The sequence below is a fragment of the Littorina saxatilis genome, linkage group LG4 (genome assembly GCF_037325665.1).
Source record: "Littorina saxatilis isolate snail1 linkage group LG4, US_GU_Lsax_2.0, whole genome shotgun sequence".
Classification (NCBI taxonomy): Eukaryota; Metazoa; Mollusca; class Gastropoda; order Littorinimorpha; family Littorinidae; genus Littorina; species Littorina saxatilis.
Window position 1 is genome coordinate 43904828 of NC_090248.1, and position 15732 is coordinate 43920559.

At 40.0% G+C, this 15732-nt stretch overlaps 1 protein-coding gene across 6 annotated transcripts; it reads left to right on the top strand.

Annotated features, from left to right (window-relative positions):
- The first annotated feature begins 1877 nt into the window (after positions 1-1877).
- Positions 1878-15644, top strand: LOC138964828 (uncharacterized). Of its 6 annotated transcripts, none has more exons than XM_070336868.1 (5): positions 1878-2007; positions 4715-4890; positions 8030-8155; positions 9439-9667; positions 12168-15644. In XM_070336868.1, exons 2-5 carry the CDS (start codon positions 4767-4769, stop codon positions 12313-12315), a joined length of 627 nt encoding a protein of 208 aa, XP_070192969.1. In that variant the 5' UTR covers positions 1878-2007; positions 4715-4766; the 3' UTR covers positions 12316-15644. The 6 variants fall into 6 exon arrangements, with proteins under 6 accessions (XP_070192969.1, XP_070192971.1, XP_070192970.1 ...); XM_070336870.1 differs by having other exon boundaries at positions 9460-9667; XM_070336869.1 differs by having other exon boundaries at positions 1879-2007; positions 9457-9667.
- The last annotated feature ends 88 nt before the right edge of the window (positions 15645-15732 follow it).

Below are 15732 nucleotides of genomic sequence, written 5' to 3' on the forward strand. Positions count from 1 at the left end.
CACACACATCACACACACACATCACACACACACACACACACTCACACACACACACACACATCACACACACACTCACACACATACACACTCACACACACACACACACACTCACACACACACACACACACACACACACATCCATATGCACACACTTACACAAGTTGGAAGTCTTGTTCACAGCGATCACTCTAAATCCACCATGAACACACGGCACACTTCATGCTTGTTGCAGAGAAGTAACTCATTGCTTTGACGGGTGGACTAATAAATCAGTAGGCCTACACGTGTCTTTTCCATGAAAAGGAGTCACAGACATGATGAAACGTATGTTACAAAAATTACATGGAAAAGACATATCAGTTACTGATATGAAACATAATATACCTCTCATGGAAAAGACATTTATGTCAACTCTTAAACCTCTCTCTCTCTCTCTCTCTCTCTCTCTCTCTCTCTCTCTCTCTCTCTCTCTCTCTCTCTCGCTCTCTCCCTCTCTGTCTCTTTCTCCTACAAGAAGTGCTTACAAAAAACTAATTGACTCACACACTAACAATTAAGCAAACCAACCAACAAGCATCTGAAGCAACAACAAACAAGTCGCGTAAGGCGAAAATACAACATTTAGTCAAGTAGCTGTCGAACTCACAGAATGAAACTGAACGCAATGCAACGCAGCAAGACCGTATGCTCGTAGCATCGTCAGTCCACCGCTCATGGCAAAGGCAGTGAAATTGACAAGAAGAGCGGGGTAGTAGTTGCGCTGAGAAGGATAGCACGCTTTTCTGTACCTCTCTTCGTTTTAACTTTCTGATCGTGTTTTCAATCCAAACATATCATATCTATATGTTTTTGGAATCAGGAACCGACAAGGAATAAGATGAAAGTGTTTTAAATTGATTTGGACAATTTAATTTTGATCATAATTTTTATATTTTTAATTTTCAGAGCTTGTTTTTAATCCAAATATAACATATTTATATGTTTTTGGAATCAGAAAATGATGGAGAATAAGATGAACGTACATTTGGATCGTTTTATAAAAATTTTTTTTTTTTTTTACAATTTTCAGATTTTTAATGACCAAAGTCATTAATTAATTTTTAAGCCACCAAGCTGAAATGCAATACCGAAGTCCGGGCTTCGTCGGAGATTACTTGACCAAAATGTCAACCAATTTGGTTGAAAAATGAGAGCGTGACAGTGCCGCCTCAACTTTCACGAAAAGCCGGATATGACGTCATCAAAGACATTTATCAAAAAATGAAAAAAACATACCCAGGAACTCTCATGTCAAATTTCATAAAGATCGGTCCAGTAGTTTAGTCTGAATCGCTCTACACACACAGACAGACAGACAGACAGACAGACAGACAGACAGACACACACACACACACACACATACACCACGACCCTCGTTTCGATTCCCCCCTCTATGTTAAAACATTTAGTCAAAACTTGACTAAATGTAAAAAGAAAAAGAGAAAAATGGTGTTCGGTTTGGTTACAGGATTTACGTGACGTTACAGCTCGCCGGTTCAGCAAAAGACGTGAATCAAATGGTCAGATTTTACGGCATATCCCTTTGTAAACGCGAAAGTAAAAATTTTTATTTTTTTAATTTTTTTTAATTTTTTTTTCCCTGTTTCTGATTTCGGATATTTTGTTGTTGTGTTTTTATCCGTTTGCTTATATTTACTTTGCCTGTCTTTCCCTTACATTTCCTTGTTATTGGTTGTTTGAATGCTTGCTTTCGTTCTTTCAATTTAGTTCAAATGTCTTCATACCCGAAAGAAAAAGAATAGTTTACTGTAACTAAATTCAAGAGCTCCACCTTGTTTGGATATCGAAACAAAAGTATGTCAAATCATTTAGTTTCGTATCCACGGATCTAAAATGCTGAGGGCCGTGTGCAAATTTCGGTCAAGGTAGAAGATTGCGTGGCGTGTGCAAAAGACTACATTCTGTGGGCGACAACAGGCGTGTTCTACTGTTCGGGGTTGAAGGAGGGTAAGAATTGTGTTGATATTGAGCATGATAGGTTTACTTTTGTTGACGTAATGTGACTTGAATGTCGTATGGTACTTTTGAAACATATGTCATTAGTTTTCTTGTGCCACAGACGTGTTTTGACAATCATTTTGTCAGGTTGCCAGTCACATGGTCACACAAATCGGCCATTGATTTAAGCTCGGCGTGCGCGTAGAAAATATTTCCTGGTTTGTACACATATGTTTCATCAACTTTCGGTTCTGTGCCGACTTTCTGGCGCCATATTTTTATTTAACGGGTTTATTACATTGCAATCTAAGCATTAAAGTGGATAATGGTGTCCAATATTGCTTCATCCGTTGTCTTGGCGGGCTTGTCGAGAATCCTCATGAGGACGGCCTTCAAACGAAGAGTGTTTTGGTTTCGGATATGAGAAGTAGGTCATTGACAAATGTATCACCTTTAGAACGACAGTTTGAAGCAAATTATTCACATGATCAGTCGTCCAGATAAAGTGGCTTGCTTTAGCTTGGTAGGTTACCTAGTTATCTCTTCGCAATCTTATTCGTGTCTTCCTATTCCCCGATTACGAGGATAGTAGTACTATAGTAGTCTGGATAGTTGTGAGTACAGAATGACCCACGTGGTGCCTGTTGCGGCGGGAGAGGTGGGGCAGATGTTTCATTGGCTGATGTGCATTCTTTACAGTGAATGTAATTATAGGTAGCCAGCTGTCAGATGAACTGATGAAGTTGTCAGCTGTAATTTGTTCTTAAAAATACATTCAGTTTCAACTTGAAGAATTGTCTTGCCTCTGGCATGATAAGGTTATGGCACTGACATGGAAGATCTTATATTAACAACAAGAAAGTTCAGATTTGACCCCCGAATTTTTACATTTAGTCAAGTTTTGACTAAATGTTTTAACGTAGAGGGGGGAATCGAGACGAGGGTCGTGGTGGTGTATGTGTGTGTGTGTGTGTAGAGCGATTCAGAGTAAACTACTGGACCGATCTTTGTGAAATTTTACATGAGAGTTCCTGGGTATGATATCCCCAGACGTTTTTTTCATTTCTTTGATGTCATATCCGGCTTTTCGTGAAAGTTGAGGCGGCACTGTCACGCTTTCATTTTTCAACCAAATTGGTTGAAATTTTGGTCAACCGTCAAGTAATCTTCAACGAAGCCCGGACTTTGGTATTGCATTTCAGCTTGGAGGCTTAAAATTTAATTTTTGAGTTTGCTCATTAAAGTTGTCATTAAAATCGATTTTTTGCAAACAGATTTAAAATTGATTGCATCGTATTCTTCATCACATTCTGAATCTAAAAATATATACATATGTCATGTTTACTCTTAAAATGTGATCACAATTAACGAAAATAGAATAATTAGTCTTATGATTAAAATGTAAGAAATCGATCCAAAAATGATGTCATCTTATTCGTGATCATTTCCTGATTCCAAAAACATATAGATATGATACTTTGATAGGTTGTTTTCAAAACAAGCTCAGAAAGTTAACAAGAATACAGAAAAGCACGCTTTCCTGCTCAGCACAATACGCTACCGCGCTAATCTGGCGTGTCAATATCACTACGTTTTGCACATGGAAGGTGAGCTATTTCCTTCACGCGGGGATTGACGAAGCTGTACTGTCTTGGTGAATAAATACAGTGCGTTCAGTTTCATCCCGTGAGTTCGACAGCTTGACTAAATGTAGTAATTTTGCCTTACGCGACTTGTTTTTAGTTTGATTAGTTCCAAAATAACAAGAAATGAGGCGCGAGTTTCATGTCCTGTGGCCATGAAAAAGAAATGTTAGTTTTTACATTTAGTCAAGTTTTGACTAAATGTTTTAACGTATAGGGGGGAATCGAGACGAGGGTTGTGGTGTGTGTGTGTCTGTCTGTCTGTCTGTGTGTGTGTGTAGAGCGATTCAGACCAAACTACTGGACCGATCTTTATGAAATTTGACATGAGAGTTCCTGGGAATGATATCCCCGGACGTTTTTTTCTTTTTTTCGATAAATACCTTTGATGACGTCATATCCGGCTTTTTGTAAAAGTTGAGGCGGCACTGTCACACCCTCATTTTTCAATCAAATTGATTGAAATTTTGGCCCAGCAATCTTCGACGAAGGCCGGACTTCGGTATTGCATTTCGGCTTGGTGGCTTAAAAATTAATTAATGACTTTGGTCATTAAAAATCTGAAAATTGTAAAAAAAACAATTTTTTTTAAAACGATCCAAATTTACGTTTATCTTATTCTTCATCATTTTTGTATTCCAAAAACATATAAATATGTTATATTCGGATTATAAACAAGCTCTGAAAATTAAAAATATAAAAATTATTATTAAAATAAAATTTCTGAAATCGATTTAAAAACAATTTCATCTTATTCCTTGTGGGTTCCTGATTCCAAAAACATATAGATGTGATATGTTTGGATTAAAAACACGCTCAGAAAGTTAAATAGAGATAAAGAAAAGCGTGCTATCCTTCTCAGCCCAACTACTACCCCGCTCTTCTTGTCAATTTCACTGCCTGTGCATCGAGCGGTGGACTGACGATGCTACGAGTATACGCTCTTGCTGTAAAAATGCAGTGAGTTCAGTTTCATTCTTTTAGTTCGACAGCTTGACTAAATGTTGTAATTTCGCCTTACGTGACTTGTTTTTAGCTTGGTGTTAAACATGCTGTTTTGTTTTGTGTTGCAGAGGTGTTGTTTTTTGAGAGAAACGTCACCAGATCAAGGTACCACCATTCATCATGAGTTCTGATAGTTGCTACAAGTGCGGCAAGCCAGGCCACTTTGCCCGCGAGTGCCGCTCGCGTGGATCAGGAGGTGAGAGAGGGGGTCGCGGAGATCGAGATTTCCGTTCACGCAGCGGAGGTGAGACAGGCATGTGTGCACCCTCCACCATCAACCCTTCCTTTGCAGTTGTGTTGTGGCTCAGTTGTTGTCATGCTCAAATATTTAGGGGACTAAAATCAAAGAAAGTGCTGATGGCTGTGACTTTTTTGTGCTTGTTTCTAGTCTAGAATTTTTTGGTTTCAAATTTGATATCTGGCTGAGTACATGATTTTTTTATCAGATTTTTTCCTCAGTTATATATTTTTTGAGTCACTTGAGAAAATGTGACTCTATGTAATCGGTCAGTGTTACTGTTAGTCTGTCCGGCCGGCCGTCCGTAGACACCACCTTAACGTTGGACTTTTCTCGGAAACTATCAAAGCGATCGGGCTCATATTTTGTTTAGTCGTGACCTCCAATGACCTCTACACTTTAACGATGGTTTCGTTGACCTTTGACCTTTTTCAAGGTCACAGGTCAGCGTCAAAGGAAAAATTAGACATTTTATATCTTTGACAAAGTTCATCGGATGTGATTGAAACTTTGTAGGATTATTCTTTACATCAAAGTATTTACATCTGTAGCCTTTTACGAACGTTATCAGAAAAACAAGGGAGATAACTAGCCTTTTCTGTTCGGCAACACACAACTTAACGTTGGGCTTTTTCTCGGAAACTATAAAAGTGACCGGGCTCAAATTTTATGTGAACGTGACTCATTGTGTTGTGAATAGCAATTTCTTCCTGTCCATCTGATGCCTCATATAATATTCAGAACTGCGAAAGTGACTCGATCGAGCGTTTGCTCTTCTTGTTTAAGCAAAGTATTGAGTGTTTGAACAACATTATAAGGTTTAATTGTAGTACTGCATATATCGCAAAATATAACCTGTTCTGATAATGCTAAAGGTTAAGATTCCAAGATCAATTATTACCCAACGATTATTAGGGTTTGTGTTATTTTGAACTTGGTATTTTCAACCTATTTTTTGTATTGCTTATAATGATAAGAGATAATGCCTACTAATGTTCTCAATTTTATATCACAGTGACAGTTTTGAAGTGGCATTTTTACCAACCTAGGAGTGTATAAAAATGTATTTTTAGTCTTCGTTTTGCTTCCTTCAGTAACTCCATAACCGTGGAGAGACTCGACCTTTTGAACACAGCTCAGCAAGTAAAAGAGGAGAGTTTGTCAGCAGTCAAGAAGAAAATCAGCTACATTTCACATTTTGTACGGTGAACTTTAAAGCTCTTGCCCTTTACAAAATCAAAGAGGTCGTGAGGATCACAGAAGTTACGTGATATGCTATTAGTTGCAAAAGGCATGTTACCTATGCTTTCTTTGGCTATGATCTAAAAACCTTGGTGACAGGAGGAGCCTGCTCAGTGTTATTTTTTTATTTTTTTTTATTTCATTTTCATGGTCCAGCTTTTATCCAAAGGCAAGTCACACCACTACATAAAAACGGATTGGCAACATCCAGATTGAGCCCCCTGTGACTGTGAGCCGTTTGTCATCATGTTGAAAAATTGAAATCCCCCCCCCCCCCCCCTCTTTTTATTTATTTTTATTTATTGGCGTATGCTACCTGAATGGTGGGGTAAAAACGATCATACATGTGTAAAAACATGTGAACATGCGAGTGTCAGCCCATGAACTAAGAAGAAAAGAATGAATGGGGAAATGTTTACTCCTTTCAGCATGAGACATCCAGGGGGCTATATCTGGAGTAACGTATGCCATCAAATAGGGGTTTAGATTTTGATATGTGCTCAATCCTGCATGCTGAACAAGTGGGGTGTTTTTCTGTATGGACATCAACATGCCTTCAGCTTGCGTTCTGTGCCCCCCTTAGCCTCATTGTGTGGAGTGTGCATTAGATGCCTGTCTTGCCTTCAGTATTGTGTGAGTGGTTTTTATTTGGTTGATAGTACAGTGGAACCCCTCTTGTAAGACACCCCCCAATTCAAGACTCCCTCCTTTTTAAGACTCCCTCCTTTTTAAGACCCCCTCCTTTTTAAGACCTTGTTTTCTCAGACTTTGTGTTAACCTCTGTAAATTGACTCCCTTTTTAAGACTCCCTCCTTTTTAAGACCTTGTTTTCTCAGACTTTGTGTTGATAACCTCTGTAAATTGACTCCCTTTTTAAGACCCCCTCCTTTTTAAGACCCCCTCCTTTTTAAGACCTTGTTTTCTCAGACTTTGTGTTGATAACCTGTGAAAATTGACTCCCTTTTTAAGACCTGACTTTTCAGCTTTTTTTGAGGTGTGAGAAGAAGGGTTCCACTGTATTATCATGCTTGTGCCTGGATGATGTCTTTAGTTTGGATTGATTACCTGAATTGTTACTTTTTTCTTACCCTGTATGGTGTTTTTATTTTATGTCATTCATTTGCTAGTGTTGAATGATACGACCCAAACAGCCAGGGTTTCTGAGCCGTAGCAGGCAGTCGCCATCTTCAGTCAGTGGGGTTTACTACTGTGTAATTGTATGAATTATTCATTATCAGCGTCACAGAATTATGTTGCATGAATAAATGTGTTTGTAGTGTACTTTGTGTTGTGGTTATTAAAATATTGTTCTGGAAGAGGAACAGAAGCAGGACATTCTTGGCTCAATCTCTGTTTATTGACGGCAGTATAGTAATTGTGAAAACACAGGTTGAGGGAGCATGGGCTGAATCTGCGTTGTAAAGGATAACACAGGTTAGTGTGGTGTCCTTGAGATGGCTGTAGTACTGTTGATAGAACACACTTGCAGATGTTAGTATCAGGTACTTTGTATTTTAAGTGTCATAATCACATTGATATTGGTGTGTATAAATGCATTGGCAGAGCACTTATCTGCGTGGAAATTGCAGGTAATATTGATAATAGTATTTCATTACTTTGATCGTGATAATGGTATGTTATCACCTCATTGACAATGTCTGCATGGAAATTGCTGTTGTAATAGTACAGTGGAACCTCTATTTTAACACTGCCAAAAATCTGAGAAAATCAAGTCTTGAAAAGGAGTGAGTCTAAAAATGAGTAAATTTAGAACTACAGAGGCTATGAACAAAAAGTGAGAAAAAATGATCAAGGGGAGAGGGTCTTAAATTGTGTTTTTTTTACTGAATTGAGGTAGTTTGTGGTATGGTATGGTATTCTGACACCCTTGTGCCTGTGACAGAGAAGTGTTACAAGTGTAACCGTGTGGGTCACTATGCGCGGGAGTGCAAGATGGACGTGGACCGTTGCTACAAGTGTAACCAGCTGGGCCACATCGCCAAGGAGTGCGACAAGGAGATAGATTCTGGTAGGCATCTATATATGAACGCTCTATGGCAACGTACATGCAAACCTGGGAACACATACGATTTTGCTGTATTTTGTACTCTTGAGAAAAGTAAAATCAAATCAGTTCAGTCTAGTAAAATCAAATCTGTTACCTGATGTTCGAGGCAGCCCAAAAACCACCAAAATTTGCGCTTTTCATCATACCGAAACGATAGTGCAACGAAAGCATGTTTGAATGTGTGGAGTACACTACTTTTTCTGAAAGTAAGTTTTTTTGAAAATGCTCTGCAAGTGCAAAATTTGGGTTCCCAGGTCTTTACATGAATTCAATCATTCATGGTTTGCAGTGTTGTTCTCAGACCTTGCTCTTCGATCACTGAAACATGCTTTTTTTTATCTGACGCATTCGTCTGCCTGGCCGGTCAACCATCTGGTAGTTTTGACCACTGTGTCGTCTTCTGACAAAACAGTTTTCATCATGGCCAGGACATTTGGACCTGTAATTTTCGATCCAAGTTGAAGTGACTAATTGTCCTCAAAGTCTGTGAACAGCACTGTGTGTGTGTGTGTGTGTTTTCATATCAAAGTCTCTGACTGTGCGCTAGTTTTTAATCACAGTTTCTTTGCTCTCTTGAACTCAAGACGGGAAAAACGTTTTTGAGTCTTTGCTTGATCATTTGTTAAAAAAAATTTTAATCTGATCTGGTTGCTTGAGAAGGGGGTGTGATTGGCAAATACCATCTCTGTTTCACCATGTTCATTCACCAGTCCGGGGAACCCATACGATTTTGTCGCTTTTTGTACGCTTGATTGTTTCAAATATGATCAGTACGGTCGGTGGACAAAAAATACGATCAAACAAATTCCTACATTACTTTTCTTCACTTGCGCATCCAGAAGCCGATCTGCTCCGCCTGGCGTCCGGCATTATGGGGTTAGTGCTAGGACTGGTTGGTCCGGTGTCAGAATAATGTGACTGGGTGAGACATGAAGCCTGTGCTGCGACTTCTGTCTTGTGTGTGGCGCACGTTAAATGTCAAAGCAGCACCGCCCTGATATGGCCCTTTGTGGTCGGCTGGGCGTTAAGCAAACAAACAAACAAACAAAAAATCCAGAAGCCGATCTAGTATATTGAATGTTAAATGCTGTGTGGAGAACACTCGTTTATCTGAAAATACGCCATGTTTCTTGGAGAATGCTCCTAGTGCAAAACAGGGGTTCCCAGGTCTGAATCACGTTGACACTGAGTATGTACTATGTTTCATGTTGAGGTATGCCTCTTTCTAATTTGCCAGCATAAAGACTTGTCCTTTCCCACAGGAGCTTGCTACAACTGTAACAATACCGGCCACGTTCAGCGCGATTGCCCTGAGGTCAGCTCCAGGCCCTGCTTCCGCTGTGGAGAGACCGGCCACCTGGCTCGCGACTGCCCCGAGACTGACCGTCGTGTGGATGACCGCAAGTGCTACAGCTGTGGCGACTCCGGACACCTGTCTCGTGACTGCCAGGAGAACAACCGCTCCTGCTACAGGTGAGGGAGGGTGTTGATTATGTGTTCGAATTCTGTGGTGAAAGGAGCAAACTGTTAGTGCGGGGAAATATTTTGATATAGTGTTTGAAAGCTGTCGTGATAGGAGCTAACTGTTGTCGCGGGGAACTAGCTCAGTCGGTAGCGGCTCTGGCTTCAAACCCAGATCAACTTTGTGCAGACTCTCCTTGGTGTCTGAACACCCTGGTGTGCATGCATTCACATGATAAAGTGCATCGTATTCTCCTTATCCTTTACACTTTCATTATCTTTCTAACTGGTGCCAGTTGAACGCGGCAACATTTTAGAGTATTACTGTACTTCAGTGTCATCAGCAAACAGGAAAGTCTTTTTTTAGGTTTGAAACATTTTGCAAAGTACATAATTCAACCAGATGTGCCGCTATTTTGTCAATGAACATTCTGTGTTCTTTGAATGAAAGGCAGACCTGGGAACCCATACGATTTCGCTGTATTTTGTACGTATGATTGTCGAGAATACGATCAGTACGGTCAGTGGGAAAAAATACGGCCAGAAACATTCCTAGACTACTTTTCTTCACAGTATTTTGACATGATTACAGTTTTTGAGTCACTTGAGAAAAAGTGACTCTATGTAATCGGTCAGTGTTAGTCTGTCCGGCCGGCCGTCCGGCCGGCCGTCCGTAGACACCACCTTAACGTTGGACTTTTCTCGGAAACTATCAAAGCGATCCGGCTCATATTTTGTTTAGTCGTGACCTCCAATGACCTCTACACTTTAACGATGGTTTCGTTGACCTTTGACCTTTTTCAAGGTCACAGGTCAGCGTCAAAGGAAAAATTAGACATTTTATATCTTTGACAAAGTTCATCGGATGTGATTGAAACTTTGTAGGATTATTCTTTACATCAAAGTATTTACATCTGTAGCCTTTTACGAACGTTATCAGAAAAACAAGGGAGATAACTAGCCTTTTCTGTTCGGCAACACACAACTTAACGTTGGGCTTTTCTCGGAAACTATAAAAGTGACCGGGCTCAAATTTTATGTGAACGTGACTCCCAGTGACCTCTACACTTTGACGTCTGCTTTGGTGACCTTTGACCTTTTTCAAGGTCACAGGTATGTCTTGAAGGAAAAAAATTGAAATATCATATTTCTGAAACTATTCATCGGATTTGATTCAAACTTTATAGGATTATTCTTTACATCAAATTATTTACATCTGTATTGTGTTGTGAATAGCAATTTCTTCCTGTCCATCTGATGCCTCATATAATATTCAGAACTGCGAAAGTGACTCGATCGAGCGTTTGCTCTTCTTGTTGTCAGTAAAAATTGAGAAAAAGCATTTGTTTTAAATGTATAGGTAAACTTAATTAATGGTGTGACGGACGCGTGTGAAGCATGCTTTAACCTTTTAACTACCAAGTTTATTGTTCTGTAGAATCCCTCAGCTCCCAAGTTATTTTGAGCAGAGACGGTCAAAAACGGGTATGCGTGTTTAAATTATTATTACTCAGTTTCTCTTTGTCAGATTGATAAAAAAAATTGGTATGTTATTGGATAGGGATCAAACTTCAAAGAGTATGTGTTCTTCTTCTTGGTGGTATGTATGTCGCAGTGTTATCATGATTTATCTACCTGTTTACCTGTCAATAAAGTTGAAAAATTACGCTTACTTGTTGCTCCGGTATATCATCCGTTTCGCTGTCACTTGTTGATATTCATTGAACGATCAAAGTAGGTCAGATCAGCAGTGTTCACAGAAATGCTGATGTCGAAGCCAGAATCTTCTAATTGATGTCTATTTTCGTGGAGATAATCAAGCATAGTCATGAAATCAGGATCACTGTCATCTGAATCCATGTCGGCACCAAGCGCCCAAAAGATTTGGTGAAAAAAGATCGATTGTAACTCTCACAGAGATCGAAAGCACATGGGAAAAAAACAAGGCGGAAGTGAGACAATCCCACAATGCATTTGCGATTGTCTTATTACTACTACTCGTTCACAACAACCGCAAGCAGCCCAAACAGACGCTAACCCTGCGACGGGCGGTATGGGAGTTACGGCAATGGCGGAAGACGGGCGGTATGGTAGTTAAAAGGTTAATCATGGATCTTCATATGCTGTGTGGAGTACGCTCATTGTTCTGAAGATACACCAAGTTGTTTTGAGAATACTCGAAGTGCAAAACAGGGGTTCCCAGGTCTGGAAATGGTAAAATAAAATTAAAATATTTATGCAAGTGAGTAGAGAAAAATTGGTGATTTTGTTTTTCTTTTTGTGTGGGAAATTGGACCAATTCTTCCTTGAACCATTTCTAGGTGATGGTAACAATACCAGGATGTAGACGTGTTTTGCACTGATGACCAGTGATAGGTTTTAACATAGAAGACAGTATAAATAACCTGTCCTGATTAAATTTGTTCTCTCACAAAGTACACGAGAACATAAATAGCAAGGCAACTGGCTTACCCGATACACAAAACAAAAGCAGTGGTGTGCCTGGTTGCAGGTGCGGAGAGCGTGACCACCTGGCCCGTGACTGCCCTGAGGGGGACAAGAAGACCCAGTGCTACAACTGCAAGGAGATGGGCCACATAGCGCGTGAATGCCCCCAGGAGCAACAGCCAGAGGCCGCCAACCTTGTCGCCGCCTCGTGAAAACCTGGCTCGTCGTCTGGCCTGGAGCAACGGACCTCGGCCAGCTCTATAGAAATTGTTTTTCGCTTTGTCTCCTTTTGTGTCTGTCTTTCTCAATCTCTCTCTTGCTTCTTTCTCTACCCCTGTCCGTTGAGTTTGTTTTTGTAACAGGGCTTGGTGTATCATTTGTATTGCTTCATCGGGCAGAGAAGGTTTCATTTTGTCTTCGTTATTTATTTTTTTCCTGTGAGCTGGGTGGTGTCATGAAAAACTGGCCACCTGAACTTCAGAATTAATGTTGTCCCGGGTTGCAGTTTGGTCACCTTTAATTTTTTTTTTTTTTCTGTCTCCTGTTATTGTGTGTGTGTCTCTGTACATACTCCAGGTTTTCAACATGTTACTATGATCTATAGTGGTAGGGAGGCCTCCTCAAATTCCTGTAGGAGGTCAGCTTTATGTTAGGCATTTTGGTTCATAAAATATCAGTCTGCTTGGATTCCTCTGAAAATTACTTTTTGTTTTTCTCGACTTACTCTGGTTGACAAGCCAGTGTTTTTGCATTATTGAGCAGTTGCTTTAATTTTTTTTCCTTGGGGATTTAGTGAAGTTTTTCCTTTCTTTTTTCATATTAAGAAAAACTCCCTTCCACAAAGACTGCTCTGAAAGATAGGGCCATGTGACTTTATTCCCATCTTCAACACTGGGCCTCATTGAAATCATTCTTCATCTGGTAGCATTGTCCATTTTTGTACTCGCACTTGTCTGAGAAACTTATCTTCTATATGCAGTGTGAATTGATTGGTAAAAGAAAAATGTGTGTGCAGCTACTGTGCACAAACAAGTATTTGTAGTGAATGTTAAGATAAATTGTAAATAAAGTTTATCATTTCGCCTGCTGGTTCTAAGTTATGCCAAATGGTTACCCCTTAGCACTAAAGTCACAAATGATTAGAAAACAACTTAACTATGTGCGTAAGCTTGGCATAGAAGTCGTCGTTCTAATTTTCTCAAATTGCTGAGATCTTTGCATGCGTTCAGATTTGCTCATTCCTTTGCAAACATGTTTGGGGTTTTTCTTCTTTAGGAAGACGGACCCCTGTAAAGAATTGATAGTACCCTGCGACCCCCCGCGGGTTAGGGGGAGTCCCATATTGGTTGGGACGAGAAAGAATTTACCCGATGCTCCCCAGCATGTCGTAAGAGGCGACTAACGGATTCTGTTTCTCCTTTTACCCTTGTTAAGTGTTTCTTGTATAGAATATAGTCAATTTTTGTAAAGATTTTAGTCAAGCAGTATGTAAGAAAACTTGCAGTCTCCCAATAAGGTCATATATTGTACTACGTTGCAAGCCCCTGGAGCAATTTTTTGATTAGTGCTTTTGTGAACAAGAAACAATTGACAAGTGGCTCTATCCCATCTCCCCCCTTTCCCCGTCGCGATATAACCTTTGAGGTTGAAAACGACGTAAAACACCAAAGAAAGAAAGATAGTACCCTGCGTCTGTAGTGGAGTGAAACATCTAACACTGCTTGTTTGAGGCAGCAAGTCATTCAACAGTTACACATGTACACAACCCTGTATAGTGTTGAAATAAGCCACATTTCTATTACTGCCTGACATTTGCTAGAGGTTGTTCTAGTGAACCTGTTCCTTGTGGTTTGAGGGGAGAGAAGTTTGCTCATTACGTTTTACTGGAATGTTCAGGAGGAGGATGGTATCAGAGTTGGGAGTATGGTGAAGTAATGAAATTTTATACCTGTGATTTAGACGTGCCTGATGGTGATACTGCACTTGCGTATCAGTCTTCAGGCATACATTTTAATATGATTCTGAGATGGAGGTGGGGTTGCTGTAAGGGTTGGTGAGAAAAGAGGGAAAAAAAACAAAAAAGACACAATATATGTTGCATACGATCACCGAGTGCATTTTTGTGTGTTGCCTGTGCTTTTATGAATAGGCACATGCTTCGTTGTATCCGGAGAGTTGTCACAGTGTACACAACAGATGGTACAAGTCCAAATTGTACGTAAAATATGCTTGTCATTTGTCAGCCCTGCGAAAATGGGTGATGCATTATCATTATGTAGTAGATCAGATGCCTTTGCAATGGAGTTCTCTGGGCTGAAGTTTTGGTTTGACGTTGCAGTCGGCCAATATGCCCCCCCTTGAAAAACAATGCCTACATGAGTGTAGCTCATTGAGTTGTGAAGATGCAAGCTGATTTACCCTGATGCATTATGTGTGCTAAAAAAAAAATAAAAAAAAATTTTGCTTTCTGTTAGAAAAAGGAAGTTTCCTGTCATTGTTCGCAGGGCATCTTAGCTGAATCTACATACAATAAATGGGATGGAATTGTCTGGCTGAACAGTATGCATATCGTTGAAGAAGAGTTCCGTTACCAACCTGAATTTAGGTGTGGAGAGAGAAATATGCCAAGACTTTTTGATGCGTAAAACTTGGCGCTTTTCTGCATGGTCTCGAGCATCTGTTTTGTACACCGTGTCGTGAAATAACACAAGATTGCCTTGTGGGGCGAGTCCAAAGGGAGGAGAGATGCCTCATGGGAGGCGACATCTTTTCAAAGGCAGCTGTCACATCCATTCTGTGGTACCACCATGCCTGCTGGCCTCGTCTTGTTCGACACACAAACATCGTTCTTTTTCTTTGAGAGGGCCTAGTCGTTCGCCTTTTTTTTTAGTGTACTGTTATGTTCAGTGCCATGTTAGATCGACTACCCTTAGCCATCATGAATGTAACAACTGCTGCTAATTTATATGTCAATTGCTGATGTTGCATACATTTCTCTTCGTGTGATGATCACTAACATCTGCAGACAAATTAAGTCTCGTTTATTAGAAAGGAAGACTTGTTACATGTATTTCAGTTGTGTAAGGATTTAATACCAGTCTCAGGAACTTGTCCGACTTTGTTATGTGAAAAGTATTCCAATCCTCAGCAGATCAGAAGCATAATAGTTGTCATGTCACACTTGGAAGTGGTTAATCTTGGAAGTTTCTGTATGTTTTATCTTGGAGGGGGCTATATTGACAGTTGGTGTTAAAGATGTTCATAGTTGCATGACACTTCCAAAAGTGACAATTCTAAGAGTGCAGTGTTCGTTAAATGTTTAATCTAAATATGGTTTAAGTCTACAACTTTCGTGCTTTCCGTTCAAGAAAATGGAAAGGCGCTCCACTACCTAATTTTCGTTGTCATGAGAAATTTCTGTACTGGGTATTGGGGGTGTGATCTGTCGAGCAAGACAAGTTCAGCCATTGTATCACCACAGTTTGGTCATTTGAGAGAGGGGAGTTTGTACATAATATGAATAAAATGTTTGTAAAATTCACCTCGCTTTGTGAATGGGTTCTCTTTTTCTACTGAGCTATAGAGTAGTGGACTCGGTGAGTGGTTGATTGAACGGATGGTTGTGTGGG